The 12,386-nt window shown below is 31.2% G+C and overlaps 1 protein-coding gene across 6 annotated transcripts in view; it reads left to right on the top strand.

Moving 5' to 3' along the window:
* LRFN5 (leucine rich repeat and fibronectin type III domain containing 5) overlaps window positions 1–12,113 on the top strand; it is a 279,327-nt gene extending 267,214 nt beyond the window's left edge. For all 6 annotated transcript variants that reach the window (XM_051822187.3, XM_070053334.2, XM_089309305.1 and 3 more), the window contains 2 exons: window positions 5,773–5,816; window positions 11,716–12,113. In XM_051822187.3, coding sequence (XP_051678147.2) covers window positions 5,773–5,816; window positions 11,716–11,733 — 62 coding nt within the window. In that variant the 3' untranslated portion in view covers window positions 11,734–12,113. The remainder of the gene's footprint in view (window positions 1–5,772; window positions 5,817–11,715) is intronic.
* The last annotated feature ends 273 nt before the right edge of the window (window positions 12,114–12,386 follow it).

The raw sequence follows: 12,386 nt of genomic DNA, 5'->3' as shown, positions 1-12,386 counted from the left end.
TTTAATATAATTCTTATTTCATTTATAAGCAATAGAAAATCCTTGCTCATTAATCAATGACTTTTCCTATTTGCTATCTATAAGTCTAATGCTTCTTTATTTTTTATTTTAGAGATTTACTTATTTATTCAAATGACAGAATTACAGATGAGAGAGAGAGAGAGAGAGGGAGAGTGAGTGACAGAATCAATCTTCTGGTTCACTCCCCAAATGGCCAGGCAGGTCTGGGCAAGACCAAAGCCAGAAGCAAGGAGCTCCATCCAGGTCTCCCATGTGGATACAGGGGCCCAGGGAGTTGGGCCATCTTCTGCTGCTTTTAGGTGTATTAGCAGGGAGCTGGATAGGAAGCGGAGCAGCCAGGTCTCAAACTGGCACCAATATGGAATGCTGGGGCTACAGACGGAGGCTTTACCAACTATGCCACAGCGCAGGCCCCAATGCTTCTTTCTTTCTATATTTTTCTTTTTAAAAATTACTTATTTGAAAGTCAAAGTTACAGAGAGGCAGAGGCAGAGGCAGAGAGAAAGAGCTCTTCCATCTGCTGGTTCACTCCCCAGATGGCTGCAATGGCCAGAGCTGTGCCTTCCCAAAGCTAGGAGCCAGGAGTTTCTTCCAGGTCTCCCATGTGGGTGCAGGGGTCCAAGGACTTGGGCCATCTTGTATTGCTTTCCCAGGCCATAGCAGAGAGCTGGATCGGAAGGGGAGCACCAGGACTCCAACCGGCGCCCATATGGGACGCCGGCACTGCAGGCTGTGGCTTTACCCACTACGCCACAGCATCGGCCCCTCTTCTTTCTTAAAGTATAATCATTTGATATTTTAACAAGCATCTGTAGTAAATTTAATTAGAACTCATGCAGCTTAGAGGGAATACACTATGCCAAAATTTAAATTTAGTTATAAAATATCATTGTTCCTTAAAAATATGTAATGTATGAATATTCATGGTATCAATATTTATAGATAAGTATTCCTATCTACTTATTGAAAAAGTATTCCTATCTACAAATGTGTTTATTTGATGGTGTTTTATTAAAGTTCCATGAATGTGATTAATTTTTTTAGAATAAGGCTCATATAAGAAATTGGACCTGTTACCTTGCACACACACACAAAAAATTACGTGTTTGCCATAACATAATAGTAGACATTTACATATGTAAAATACTCCCTCAGAGTCAGTTAAGCAAAGTAAGATTATTAACTCAGATCACTTGAAACACTAAACACACAGGTGAGGAATATTGAATCATTAGTTTAAACTTGCTCTGCAAACATTGCAGTTCATTTTAACTTGCTGGAGGTATGCTTTATAATACATAGTTTGTCATGGTTTCATTAAGTGGGAAGTAAGATTAGAACATTTAGAGATTATTTTCAGTCTCTTTTTTGAAAAAAATTATCTAATATACTTTATCTTAGGCACTTTCTAAATAGCATCTCTTCTTTGTCTCTCTTTCCCATTTGAAAAGTGTAAGTACCCTTCATTGTTCTGGCATATAGTTCTTGGGAGAAGTAAATGAGGTGTTATGCATGGTAGTAATTTATGAAATAAAAAAACACTACTGAAGTATATCCTCAATACTATTACTATAACAATGTTATAATTGCACTAATAATTTAAATTTTAAAATATTTTAATTAACATTATTTATATAATTTCTCAGATGGTCCTAAATTACTAAGGATTCCCAGGTTTACAGAATTGAATCCAAAAGAAAGAATTTCTGGAATTACATTCAATGATAAAGAGAGCCTGAAATCATGTAAACTCCTTAGAAATTTGGCACATCTTCTCCAAGTTACTAAGGAATTTATTTTTTATCTCCCAGTGGCCTGAATTTTTAAAAGTCAACTTCTTGTTCACATTTCGAATGAAAATTTGATTGAATATCTTTTTATTTCTCATAGATATTTCAGACTCTATGATATTTAATTACGTAAAATTTATTTTGTTTTGCTAAGACATGGACAGTATTTAATATTTTTATTCCTCTTTTCATGTCAATTTTAGGGTATATTAACCAAATGCCCAAACACTTGTTCTTTAAAGTGTACTTCTGGCCTATGTTCCTGTCTTTCAAAAAGTGCATATTGGCCTATCAAGAAAGCCAAGTGGTTTTTTATATTTATTTATAAGTATTTTGAGAAAATTTTTATTAAGGCAGTTTCATTGTGAAGTGATTGAAAAATAACTATGGGGAAGTTATGGAGATACTTAAAACTACCCGTTGAAATGTCAGAAGAGTTGCCTGGATTGATGAATGAAATGTGATTAGATAAATGAATGAGACCAGTGAGGAAGTTATAGTAATAAGAATTTGATTCATTAGTACAAGGGGCATTTGTGATACAGATGTTATATTTCCTTAAGCAAGAAAGTCTCTATCTTTTCTTGGTTTTCTTCTGTCATTTATTGCATTTCTCATTGAAAGAGTCATACTTATGTGATTGGAAACATGCTTAGCTCTGTGTTGTGTACCATAGATAATTTTTACTTCATATTTTTAATTATTATCTTTTCTTCTTAGCTTTTTTACTTATGATATCAGAGTGTTGAATGTGAAAAACAACATAAAATACTGTTTGCTATTAAGCACATCTTTATAGGTGCTTACTGCAAACATTTTTAAGAATAATGTATGGTCTGTTATTGTTTTTATTCCTTTTGAATAATTGTGCCCCAATTTGAAAATATCAAGCTAGTGTTAGCAGTACCAAAGCTGCCTTAAAATTCTAAAAAGCAGCAAATCTGGTTGATTAATGTGATTTTTTTTAAATTTTCAAGTAGATGTAGATAAAATACAATATAAATACATACATATAGATTAAGTGCAACATAAGATTAAATACAGATTGAATATAATAATCTAAATTAGGAATAATGACACAGTGTGGCCAGTTTATTTCCAATATTTTTTCAACAACCAGTGAGACATTTGAGTTCTTAGTAAGTATGTTTAAAACCTGATTGTACATGTTTTTAGATATATGCTCCAAAAAAGTCTTAACATATAGAGTTTTCAGCCATTTTAAGCAATTTGTTAATATAGCAAGTATACTCTTTGAAAGATACAAACTTTCTCAATTAATATTTAAGGAATTTTTGAGAAAATTAATTCTGCTGCATTTGTCTACAGGAATCTCCTTTTCCTTTTTTTCTGTGACTGATTTTCTCTTTAACTTAAAAAAAGTCAAAAATACTTACTTTCAAAATGAATTTTAAATATTTCATTGTATTTCTTAATAATATTCTCATAAAATTTGAGAGTAATTATAACAAAATAACATCAGTTACCTTTCAGTATTTTTCCATTTATTCAGAACGATAAATATAGAATATTTAAAATGCTAATGTCCAAAATTATCCACAAATTTAAAACATCTTTTGTTACAGAATTGTGAACATATGAAAATACATGAGATATTTCTTCAAAATGGCAGCAGATATAAGCCTATTGTCTTCTCTGCATGGTTCACTTCAAATGGCATTTTTTCATCACATAGACCATCATTATATACAATTTCATATGTCAGGTTTCTAGAAATAAAAACAAATTACAGAAGAAATTAAAAAAATAAATTTGCACTTTATAAAGCTGAGAACACAATGTTCATTCTTATTTGACAGAATGAAGAGTATCTAGTATCTTCCCATTGCTTAGCCTTTCCCTATGTGTCAAGAACAATTCAGTGTTTCTACCTTCACAGTGTTTGCTTCTTTATGAGTGGCGATTTTTGGGGGAAAACACTTAAGCATAGAGCTGTAAAGATGGGGAAAGGATGTGTTTTTTATCTTCCTAAGTTGCTAAGAATATTAATATACTTTATAAAGTTATCGACATTAGATTAAATTCATGGGTAAGAAATAGTTTAAAAATTGAGTAGAGGAAAAAGGAAAACAAAAAATTGGATTTTGATCATTGTTTTCAAACTCTATCATATTATGCAATACTTCCCTTTCTATGCCAGATTTTATATACACACACACATATAATGATTAGAAATATAATAATTTTGCCTATTTTATTTGTTACTTTTACCAACAGCAACAATCATTCTTGTAGCACTACAAAAGAACATTTAAAAAGCCTGGTAAACATATTACTCTGATTGAACTATCCTAAAAATGTGTTATGTAAAGTGGGACATGGAAAGTAACAATTTATAACCTGGAGTATATTTAACTATTAAAATACATTACTAAGGTAATGCGGTTGCAATGTTATAAAATTTTATATTTACTATAACGAAGCAAATGTGTACCATTGTTTCCTATTATGTTCAGTTATTTCAAGGTGAAAATTTAGGATGTAAAGTTAATGTTGAATACATACATACATTGTAAGTATCCTTATGTATACACATTGTTATATAAATATGAATATTGCACTAAATAGATATAAAACTATCTATACTTATAAAATAATCAACTAAAATCATAATTATCTGTCTTGTAATACAGACTAGTATTTTGCAGTTAATGTTACAAAATTGCTCTTAGATAACTTCCCATAAAAACTGTATGAACCATCATTGTTGTTTATGAGGTAACAGTGGAATGTAAGCTCTCTAATACAAATTTATTTTTTTAATTTCCTAATGATATCTATGTCTACCAGTTTCATCCAGATGTTTCAAATTGGTGAATGTAGTATTGGTTAATATTGAAAACAAACCTACGAAAATTCAAATACATTCAGGAGAAAGCCATTAAATCCCCTTCATTTAAAGTACTTGTATTTGTGTGTAGCTGTCCACTTAATTTTAACTGACACATGGGCCTTGTAGATTCCACGCTTCTGCTATAGGATATTCACAATAAATAATTATTATAGTAAAACCAAGGAGTGTCTGAAGAACACTATGTTGACTCTGTGATACCCCAATTATTATTCTCTATAATGTGAATTTTTCTTACATCCAATTTCAAGTAAAACCTAAACTCCAGAAGCCATTGAAAATTTACCTGAATATTTATGCTGGAGGTTTGTGAAAAATATTTTTTCCTAGTCTTATCACACTCATCTATGAACACTGAGAAAGATTTTTCCCTTGGTCACCTACTTTCTCTTATCACTGTGATTCTTCTAAATGATGAGGTGCATGTATTAAGAAAAATACTTTTTTCTAAGAAATAGAATGTGCTCTATGAAATCTTACATGACAGTATTAAATATGTATTATCGGTATGAACATATATATGGACATTTAATGGCAGAATGTTTGCTTTTAAAACATTACCGTTTTACATAAAGATAAATGGGTACTGAGTAAAACATGCTACTATTTAGGCAGTAGGTATTAAATGATGGTTAATAATATAATATATTATTTTATACTCCTTGTGGTTAATATGGTAAGCCTGTTTCCTGACTTTAGGTTCTTTACTTCTTCTTGTATTTTCCATATTAGTCATAGGAAACTATCTAGCTGAAATGTGAACTGTACACAGGGAATTGAATAGAATCCAAATTTTTTTATTGATCTTTGGCAAGGAAAGGAAATTCCATTTTAAGTATTACTCATTTTAGTTACTAGGTCAATATTTTTTTAAATTCTACTTTCACAATATTTATATCAGGAAGCAGATATAGAGAAGTATTAATTAGTATTTGTCTGTTGCAGTTAATGCCCAAACTGGTAAGTTAAAAAGAAAAGTTTAGATGAATGATTGTTAAGAAAACTTTTACCAAGATTTCAGTGAAAAGCTCTTATGGTCTGTTTCTTTTAAAAATGAACTGTTCATGACACTGAAAATTTTATTCCCAGATGCTTTGCCGACTACTGTTGACCAGATGGTCCAGGAGACACAGGTGAGCTTCCTGTTACCACCCACATGCTTCAACACTGAAGTGGGTTCATTCATTTATAAATTACTTCTTTATTTTTATTTACTACTTGGTATAACTTGTTAAATTTTCCCATTAAATCTTAGAATGCTTGCTTGTTCAAACTGATGTAATTAAGCCAACTTTTATTTTTAAAATGTTATTACTATAAAGAGAACAAATTTGATGTATTTCATACATATTACTCTACGATAACCATGCTTCTCTCTTTCTTTCCCGCCTCAGTTCCCCTCCTTCCTTATTTCCTTTTTCCTTTAATTTTTGCAAAAACATAATTTCAGTCCACTATAATCACAGACTTACTGTCCACTAATGATGATATACAACAAGTACAAAGTAGAAAGACTACAGTTGCACAGAAGTATAAACAAGATCTAAAAGCAACAACTGAATCATAAGATGTCCGTTAAGCGATTTTTCTGATTCCTAAATTTAGACACCTTTCTGGTTTACAGATCATTTCTGAGTCATACTGTTAGAAATGAAGGTAGCAGTAAGAGTGGTACCTAAGACATGAGAGCTACTCTGGTGGTCATGCACAATGTAATGTGCATTGTTGTAAATATTCGCTAATGTGAAGACAGTAACGTCTAAAGAATGTACTCACTCCTCTTGTTGACCTCCACATCCTAATAGGAGCTGAGATGATACATTATGTCTCATTGAAAACGTTGAACAGAAGTGTTTCAGTCTTATCTAAAATGAATGAAGCCACTTTAAAATGGAACAAAAGACTGCATATGAAATATTCATAATATTTTTGTCAGCAACCAATTACTCTTCTTGAGTAGTTTTTTTTTTTTTTTGAAATTTCAAATGAGTTTTTGATTCCTGCATTTTAATTGGATCAGAAGTGTGTTTCCAGAGCAGAATAGCACTTAAGCAATCTGTTCAAACAGCTGGAAGCATCAGCCATTTGCTTGAGGTTTGGCACAGAAAAAAATATTCTGCTTTAAAACTTCTAAAAGAGGCAATTGATTTATTTGTTGGTAGTAAAAATAGGGATTTGTGTTTTTTAATATTTAATTTTTAAAACAATAGTAATTCGGTCAACCTTTCAGAATTTTCTCTAATGAATTCCATCTCAAATCAAACAAATTTTTTTCATGCTTTACTCCTTTCCTGAATTTAGGATCCCATTGTTATGATGCAAAAAACAGATGGCTCACGTAAACAATCACTAACACAATGTCTGACACATGCACTGTGCTCTGTTGTGTGTACTGAATTGACCTGCATGAAGGTGCCTTGTTTCGCCAGTAACCCCTTCATTCTATCTTAACTTCTCCCTCTTCTACTCCCTCTTCTTTCTTTTCTCTTCTCTTTCCACTTTCCCCACCTCCCACCTTCCTTCTTCTCTATCTCTCTCTGTCATTTGCCTCTCTCTACGTATCTCATTTTTATCATTCATCATGTGATTTTGAACATTCCATTGAGCTGAAAGTTAGGATGCCTTTAGGAAGGGTTTAGGAAAACAAAGAAAATCTGTAAGAAGCATAATCCAGAATACTGGTAAACATATTAAAATTGAAAATAGGAAATTCAACCACTGTGTCATTTTTTAATTACCATTTAAAAATTTCCTAAATATGCAAATTTTGTGGGACAAGATATAATTTACTTATTTTATCACATTATTGGAAGTAGAACTTTGAAGAAAGCAATATTTTGAAAGTCTCTATACTGCCATGGATAATGCATATTGCAAATGTATGATAAATACAAACTAGTCTAATAATTTCTTTTTCATTCTGAAGTAATCAGTATTTGTCATAGAATATTTGGAAAATGCAGATTAAAAAAGAAATTCATCACAGTCTTACAACCAGATACAAATAATGATAACCTGTTGCATAGTATTTCAGTGATTAGCTTTTCAGTATGTTGTAAATTCATTTGTGTTTATTCTGCATTAGATTTGTGTAGTGTATATATATGTATATATACATATGTATACATGTATACATATATACATGACAAAATATGCCTTCTTTTTTAAGGTTTTATACTGAGATTACTTTTGTTCCCTTTTTAAAACTAATGAATGTCATGTCAACAAAATTCTTCCTTTCATACTTTGAATCAGTTTCTCTTCTTTTGGTAAACACCCGCAAGAAACCAAAATCCACAGAAAATAATTTTAATAAAATTTAGTGGCAATATATAATTCCCTCATTATCCAGCCCTTGCTATTTCTACTATCAGATTTAAGATACCATATGACCTCAGCATAACTACTCTTGCTTGATACTTAGTAAATGATTTCTGCTACAGCAGTCCTATCATTTTGATAATTGTCAATGGAACCTAACAGCAATATTCCTTCTGAAAAGGTTGTGGCCTATGTGCAATTAGTCTGCACACAGCCTTTTGCCTTCTCAGCTGTACCTTCCAGCATGGAATAAAGTGAGGAGAGAGCTGGCAGAAACCCATTGTGATTGCAACTTTTCTGTTTTGTGTTTCTGGAGCTACTCAAACTGATGTACTTGCTAAGGTGAATTTTTTTCCCAAGAGCATAGAATTAAAATAGTTATCTCATTTCTAATAGCCAAAGCATGCCATATGTTGATTTACTGCTTTAGGAGGCTTCCTGAATTTATCTATAGAATTAGGATGAGCTTGAAATAATTCAATGTGTCACAGCTATATCTTTTGTAACTAAATAATAAGATATATCAGACTGCAGTGAATCGAGAGTAAAGGGCTGAAGAATAATTGCCAAAACTAGTGGTAATTACAGGTCAACTGACACCTACCTATAAATTACAATTAAGGATAAGTTATTTATCCTTAAAATGAACTCAGGTAAACAATAGACACCATGTTTAGCAGGTGGGATAGAAACAGTTGATAAGTATACTGAAAATGATTTAACACAAATATAAGAAGCATTTGTGTAAAAAACACATAAAACATGTACACACCATCTGTGTATGTATGTGTGTAAGAAGAAATATGGCTCATTCTGCAATTGTTTCCCTTAGCCTGTGACATAATTGCTTCGTGAGTTTATTTAATTGGACTTGTGATTATTCTGCATACAATGTCAATCAGGGTAGTTTAAAAACAAATTTTATCATAAAATCTCTCTACAGATGCTCCAACCATTAAAGGCATATAGTTATTTTAGAAAAAAAACTACTAATGTATAAATGAATAAAAATCAGTGATGTTGATTATATACAAACATTTTAAAAACCACCAGAAAATATAGGGTTAGGAAAATATATGAAACAAGTCAAACAGCTAAACAAGAATTATATGACTATAATTTCCAGCACTTTTTCAATTGAGAATTACCAATATAGAAATTTTGATTCTGCAGGAGTTTTTCTTTGAAAATCCCCTTCAAGTAAATTTTTAAAAATGAAAATAACAGAATAGACATGATGTGGAATATATTTAGCTATTTTTATAATAATTAAGCACACTTTTGACATACTTAATTGTACAGTACCCTAAATCAGAAAAACAAAAGCCTAGTGTCAGCAATCATCTTGTTTAGACATACAGGCTATATAAATCATTATTTTTCATAGTTTTTAATTGTAACCATAATGAAGATAGTAGTAAGCACTGTCCCATACTCCATTCAATGTCAGAACATCGTCCCCTCTCTTAATGTTGAAATAGCTTGCATTTCCTCTTAACTTTTTAGTACTACTAAGATTGTTTCTTCACAATGTTTTGCATGATATGCCTTCACTGTTAAATGAAGATCATAATCATAACATTTTAAACCTACTCCAAGTTGATTATTTTTGGTTTTCATTTTGTGGTGCCCTTGTGACTTTATGTTCCATGTTTAGATCTTCTTGGGATTATTGTAAGAATTTGCCTACTGATGTTTAAGTTAAAAGGTGCTATTTTAAAGATCTGCCTGATATCAATTTTTATGGCTCTGATTTACATAATTATTTCAATAATAATTATAGAAGCCATTTCAGTGTAGAGGAGCTCCCAGGATAGTTCCAGAAGTTTTGCTACTTACTAATTGGAAATCAATGACATTTATATTGATCATAATTACATTATTTGTTAATAATGTTATTATGTAAGATGAAATTGAATAAAACCTTTTAAGATATATCAGCTTATAAAATCATTAACTTGATATTAAAGTAAAGTTAGATCCTGGAAGGATGTGTTAATTGCAGAATCAAACTAGTTAAATTTTCCACTCTTTATCTCTTCTGGGAATATTGAGAGTTTCTGTTGTTTTCCTCTTGTATTACTAATTACTGCACCTTAAAATGTAGTATACAACAATTATATATTTTTAATGAAAGCGAGTGTATAATGGAAAATAAAAGGAAAAAATTGATATCAAACTTAGCAACATGAATTATGCCAAGAACCCAAAAAAGAATAATTTATTATTCTTTATAACTGTATTCCATTAGTTTTCAAAGCAATTGTGTTTGGTTTTGCTTTGTTTTACAAAGAGGATGTATATCAGACCCTTAACATCTTCCAATATTGCATAAATCCCATTTTAGTACTCAAAAATGATTGTGAAAACTCATATCCCTTATCATCAAATATTTTGAAATATTTTCTCACAGTATTCTTCACAATATTCATCCATTCATGTTACAGAAAGATATCCAAATAAATTCAATATACTTTAATAGTTATCTTATAAACCTATCCAAATATATTCTTTTTTTAGAAAACTTTTATTTAATAAATATAAATTTCAAAAGTATAACTTTTGGATTATAGCGGTTCTTCCCCCCATAACCACCCTCCTACCCACAAACCATCCCATCTCCTACTCCCTCTCCTATCCCATTCTTCATTAAGGTTCATTTTTAATTATCTTTATATACAGAAGATCAACTTAGTATATACTAAGTAAAGATTTCAACAGTTTGCACCCACACAGACAAGGTATAAAGTACTGTTTGAAGACTATTTTTACCATTAATTCTCATAGTACAACACATTAAGGACAGAAATCCTATCCAAATATATTCTACATCAACATTTTTATGCGAAATATTTAGTAAACTAAGTTATACCTCATGATTCACAGTTGCCATGCACTTTATCACCACCAATAGAAATATTGTAAAATGTTTCTGTTGTTTTCAATAGGAAGGAGAAAATGAATGTATATGAAGTTATATATTTCTCAAAAATATTTTCCACCTTCATGAAGCATTGAACATACAGAAATATCTTAAAATGATGAAGACTCAGAATCCATGGTAGAAGAAAATATTTTTATGCTTTTTCTTTCAAAATCATGTGCAAGATAACCATGGAGTACCTTTGCTTGAGAGTTTTTATAAGTTTCCACATTCTGATAGTCTTTGCTATCACTTAAACTACAAAATTTTTAAAAGTTTTGATATCATATGAAATTCCCAGGAGAATATAAAAAAGTGTAGAGGCCACTTAGGTTTTGGAAATGTTGAGCAACTTTTATCTGATATGTCCATATTTTAAACATCAATATGAATGCTGAATTTTTAAATGGCATATATTAATTAATAAAATGATTTTTTTTGTTTTACCTTACATTGAAAATATAAATGTGAAAACCAAAGTAAGGAACATGCTATTCTACCGTTTGATTTTGACTTACATAGGCTTCATATACTTAGATTGCTTTTAAAAATACTATTTCTTTAAATATTCACCATTGTGAAATTACTCAGCAACATTTTACATGTTGAAGTGCACGTGCAGTTATTTTTCAGGTCCAAATGGAGGGTGTCTTATATTTTATGGTAGGAAACTCCTGCCTGGGTGTTTATGGTTCAGTAAGCTAGGTCAACTGCATGACAATCTTACTAGCTATGTTTTCTTTTCTTTTCTTTCTTTTTTTTTTCTTTTTCTTTTCCTTTCGTTTCAGAGGCTGGAGTTAATCTGAAGAACACCATTTCTTCTCTCTCTCCTGAAAAAAGTTGCCACTGATATTTTTACTGGAAAATTAAAAAATGTTTCAGTTCACAAAAGCTAAATGTTGAACTGATGTCCTAAAAGAAATTGTCCACAGGAGCCGAGGTGGAAGTCTCTGATGCCTGCGGAACTGGCTCCATCAGACCATGGTTCATCCCCTTTGGAAACCAAACCAAATTTTTTTTTTCTTCTGGCCTACAAATATTTTTTTTTAAGATGGAAAGAAAAAAGCCTACATTGGCATCAGTTTCTGTATCAGTCCATCTTACATTGCCATCCATGATTTAACAGACTGTAGAATCTTGAATAATCTATATCACTTTAACAAATAAATGTTTTACTATGATCAAATTTGCACATTGCTTGATTTGTGGAAATACTTTCTCTTTTAAGTGTGAGTGGTGAAATGATGATTGCAAGAAGTAATAATACTCTTTTGAATTGAGCTAATGCAAAAACATTAAGGGGTCACAAATTGATTTGTATTACAGGAATTCTTTCTCCCATGAGTGAGGAGCACCCTCTTCCTTGGGAGAGCAGTTCAGTAACTTAAACAAATGCATGCCAACTGCATGTATCAGTGTAAGACGGGAGCTGAGAAAGCTTGTCATGCCCTAGTGGAAC

This window comes from Oryctolagus cuniculus, chromosome 12 (assembly GCF_051225735.1).
Source record: "Oryctolagus cuniculus isolate XC-2025 breed Fujian yellow rabbit chromosome 12, ASM5122573v1, whole genome shotgun sequence".
NCBI lineage: Eukaryota > Metazoa > Chordata > Mammalia > Lagomorpha > Leporidae > Oryctolagus > Oryctolagus cuniculus.
This window is presented reverse-complemented; position numbering and strand designations above follow the sequence as displayed.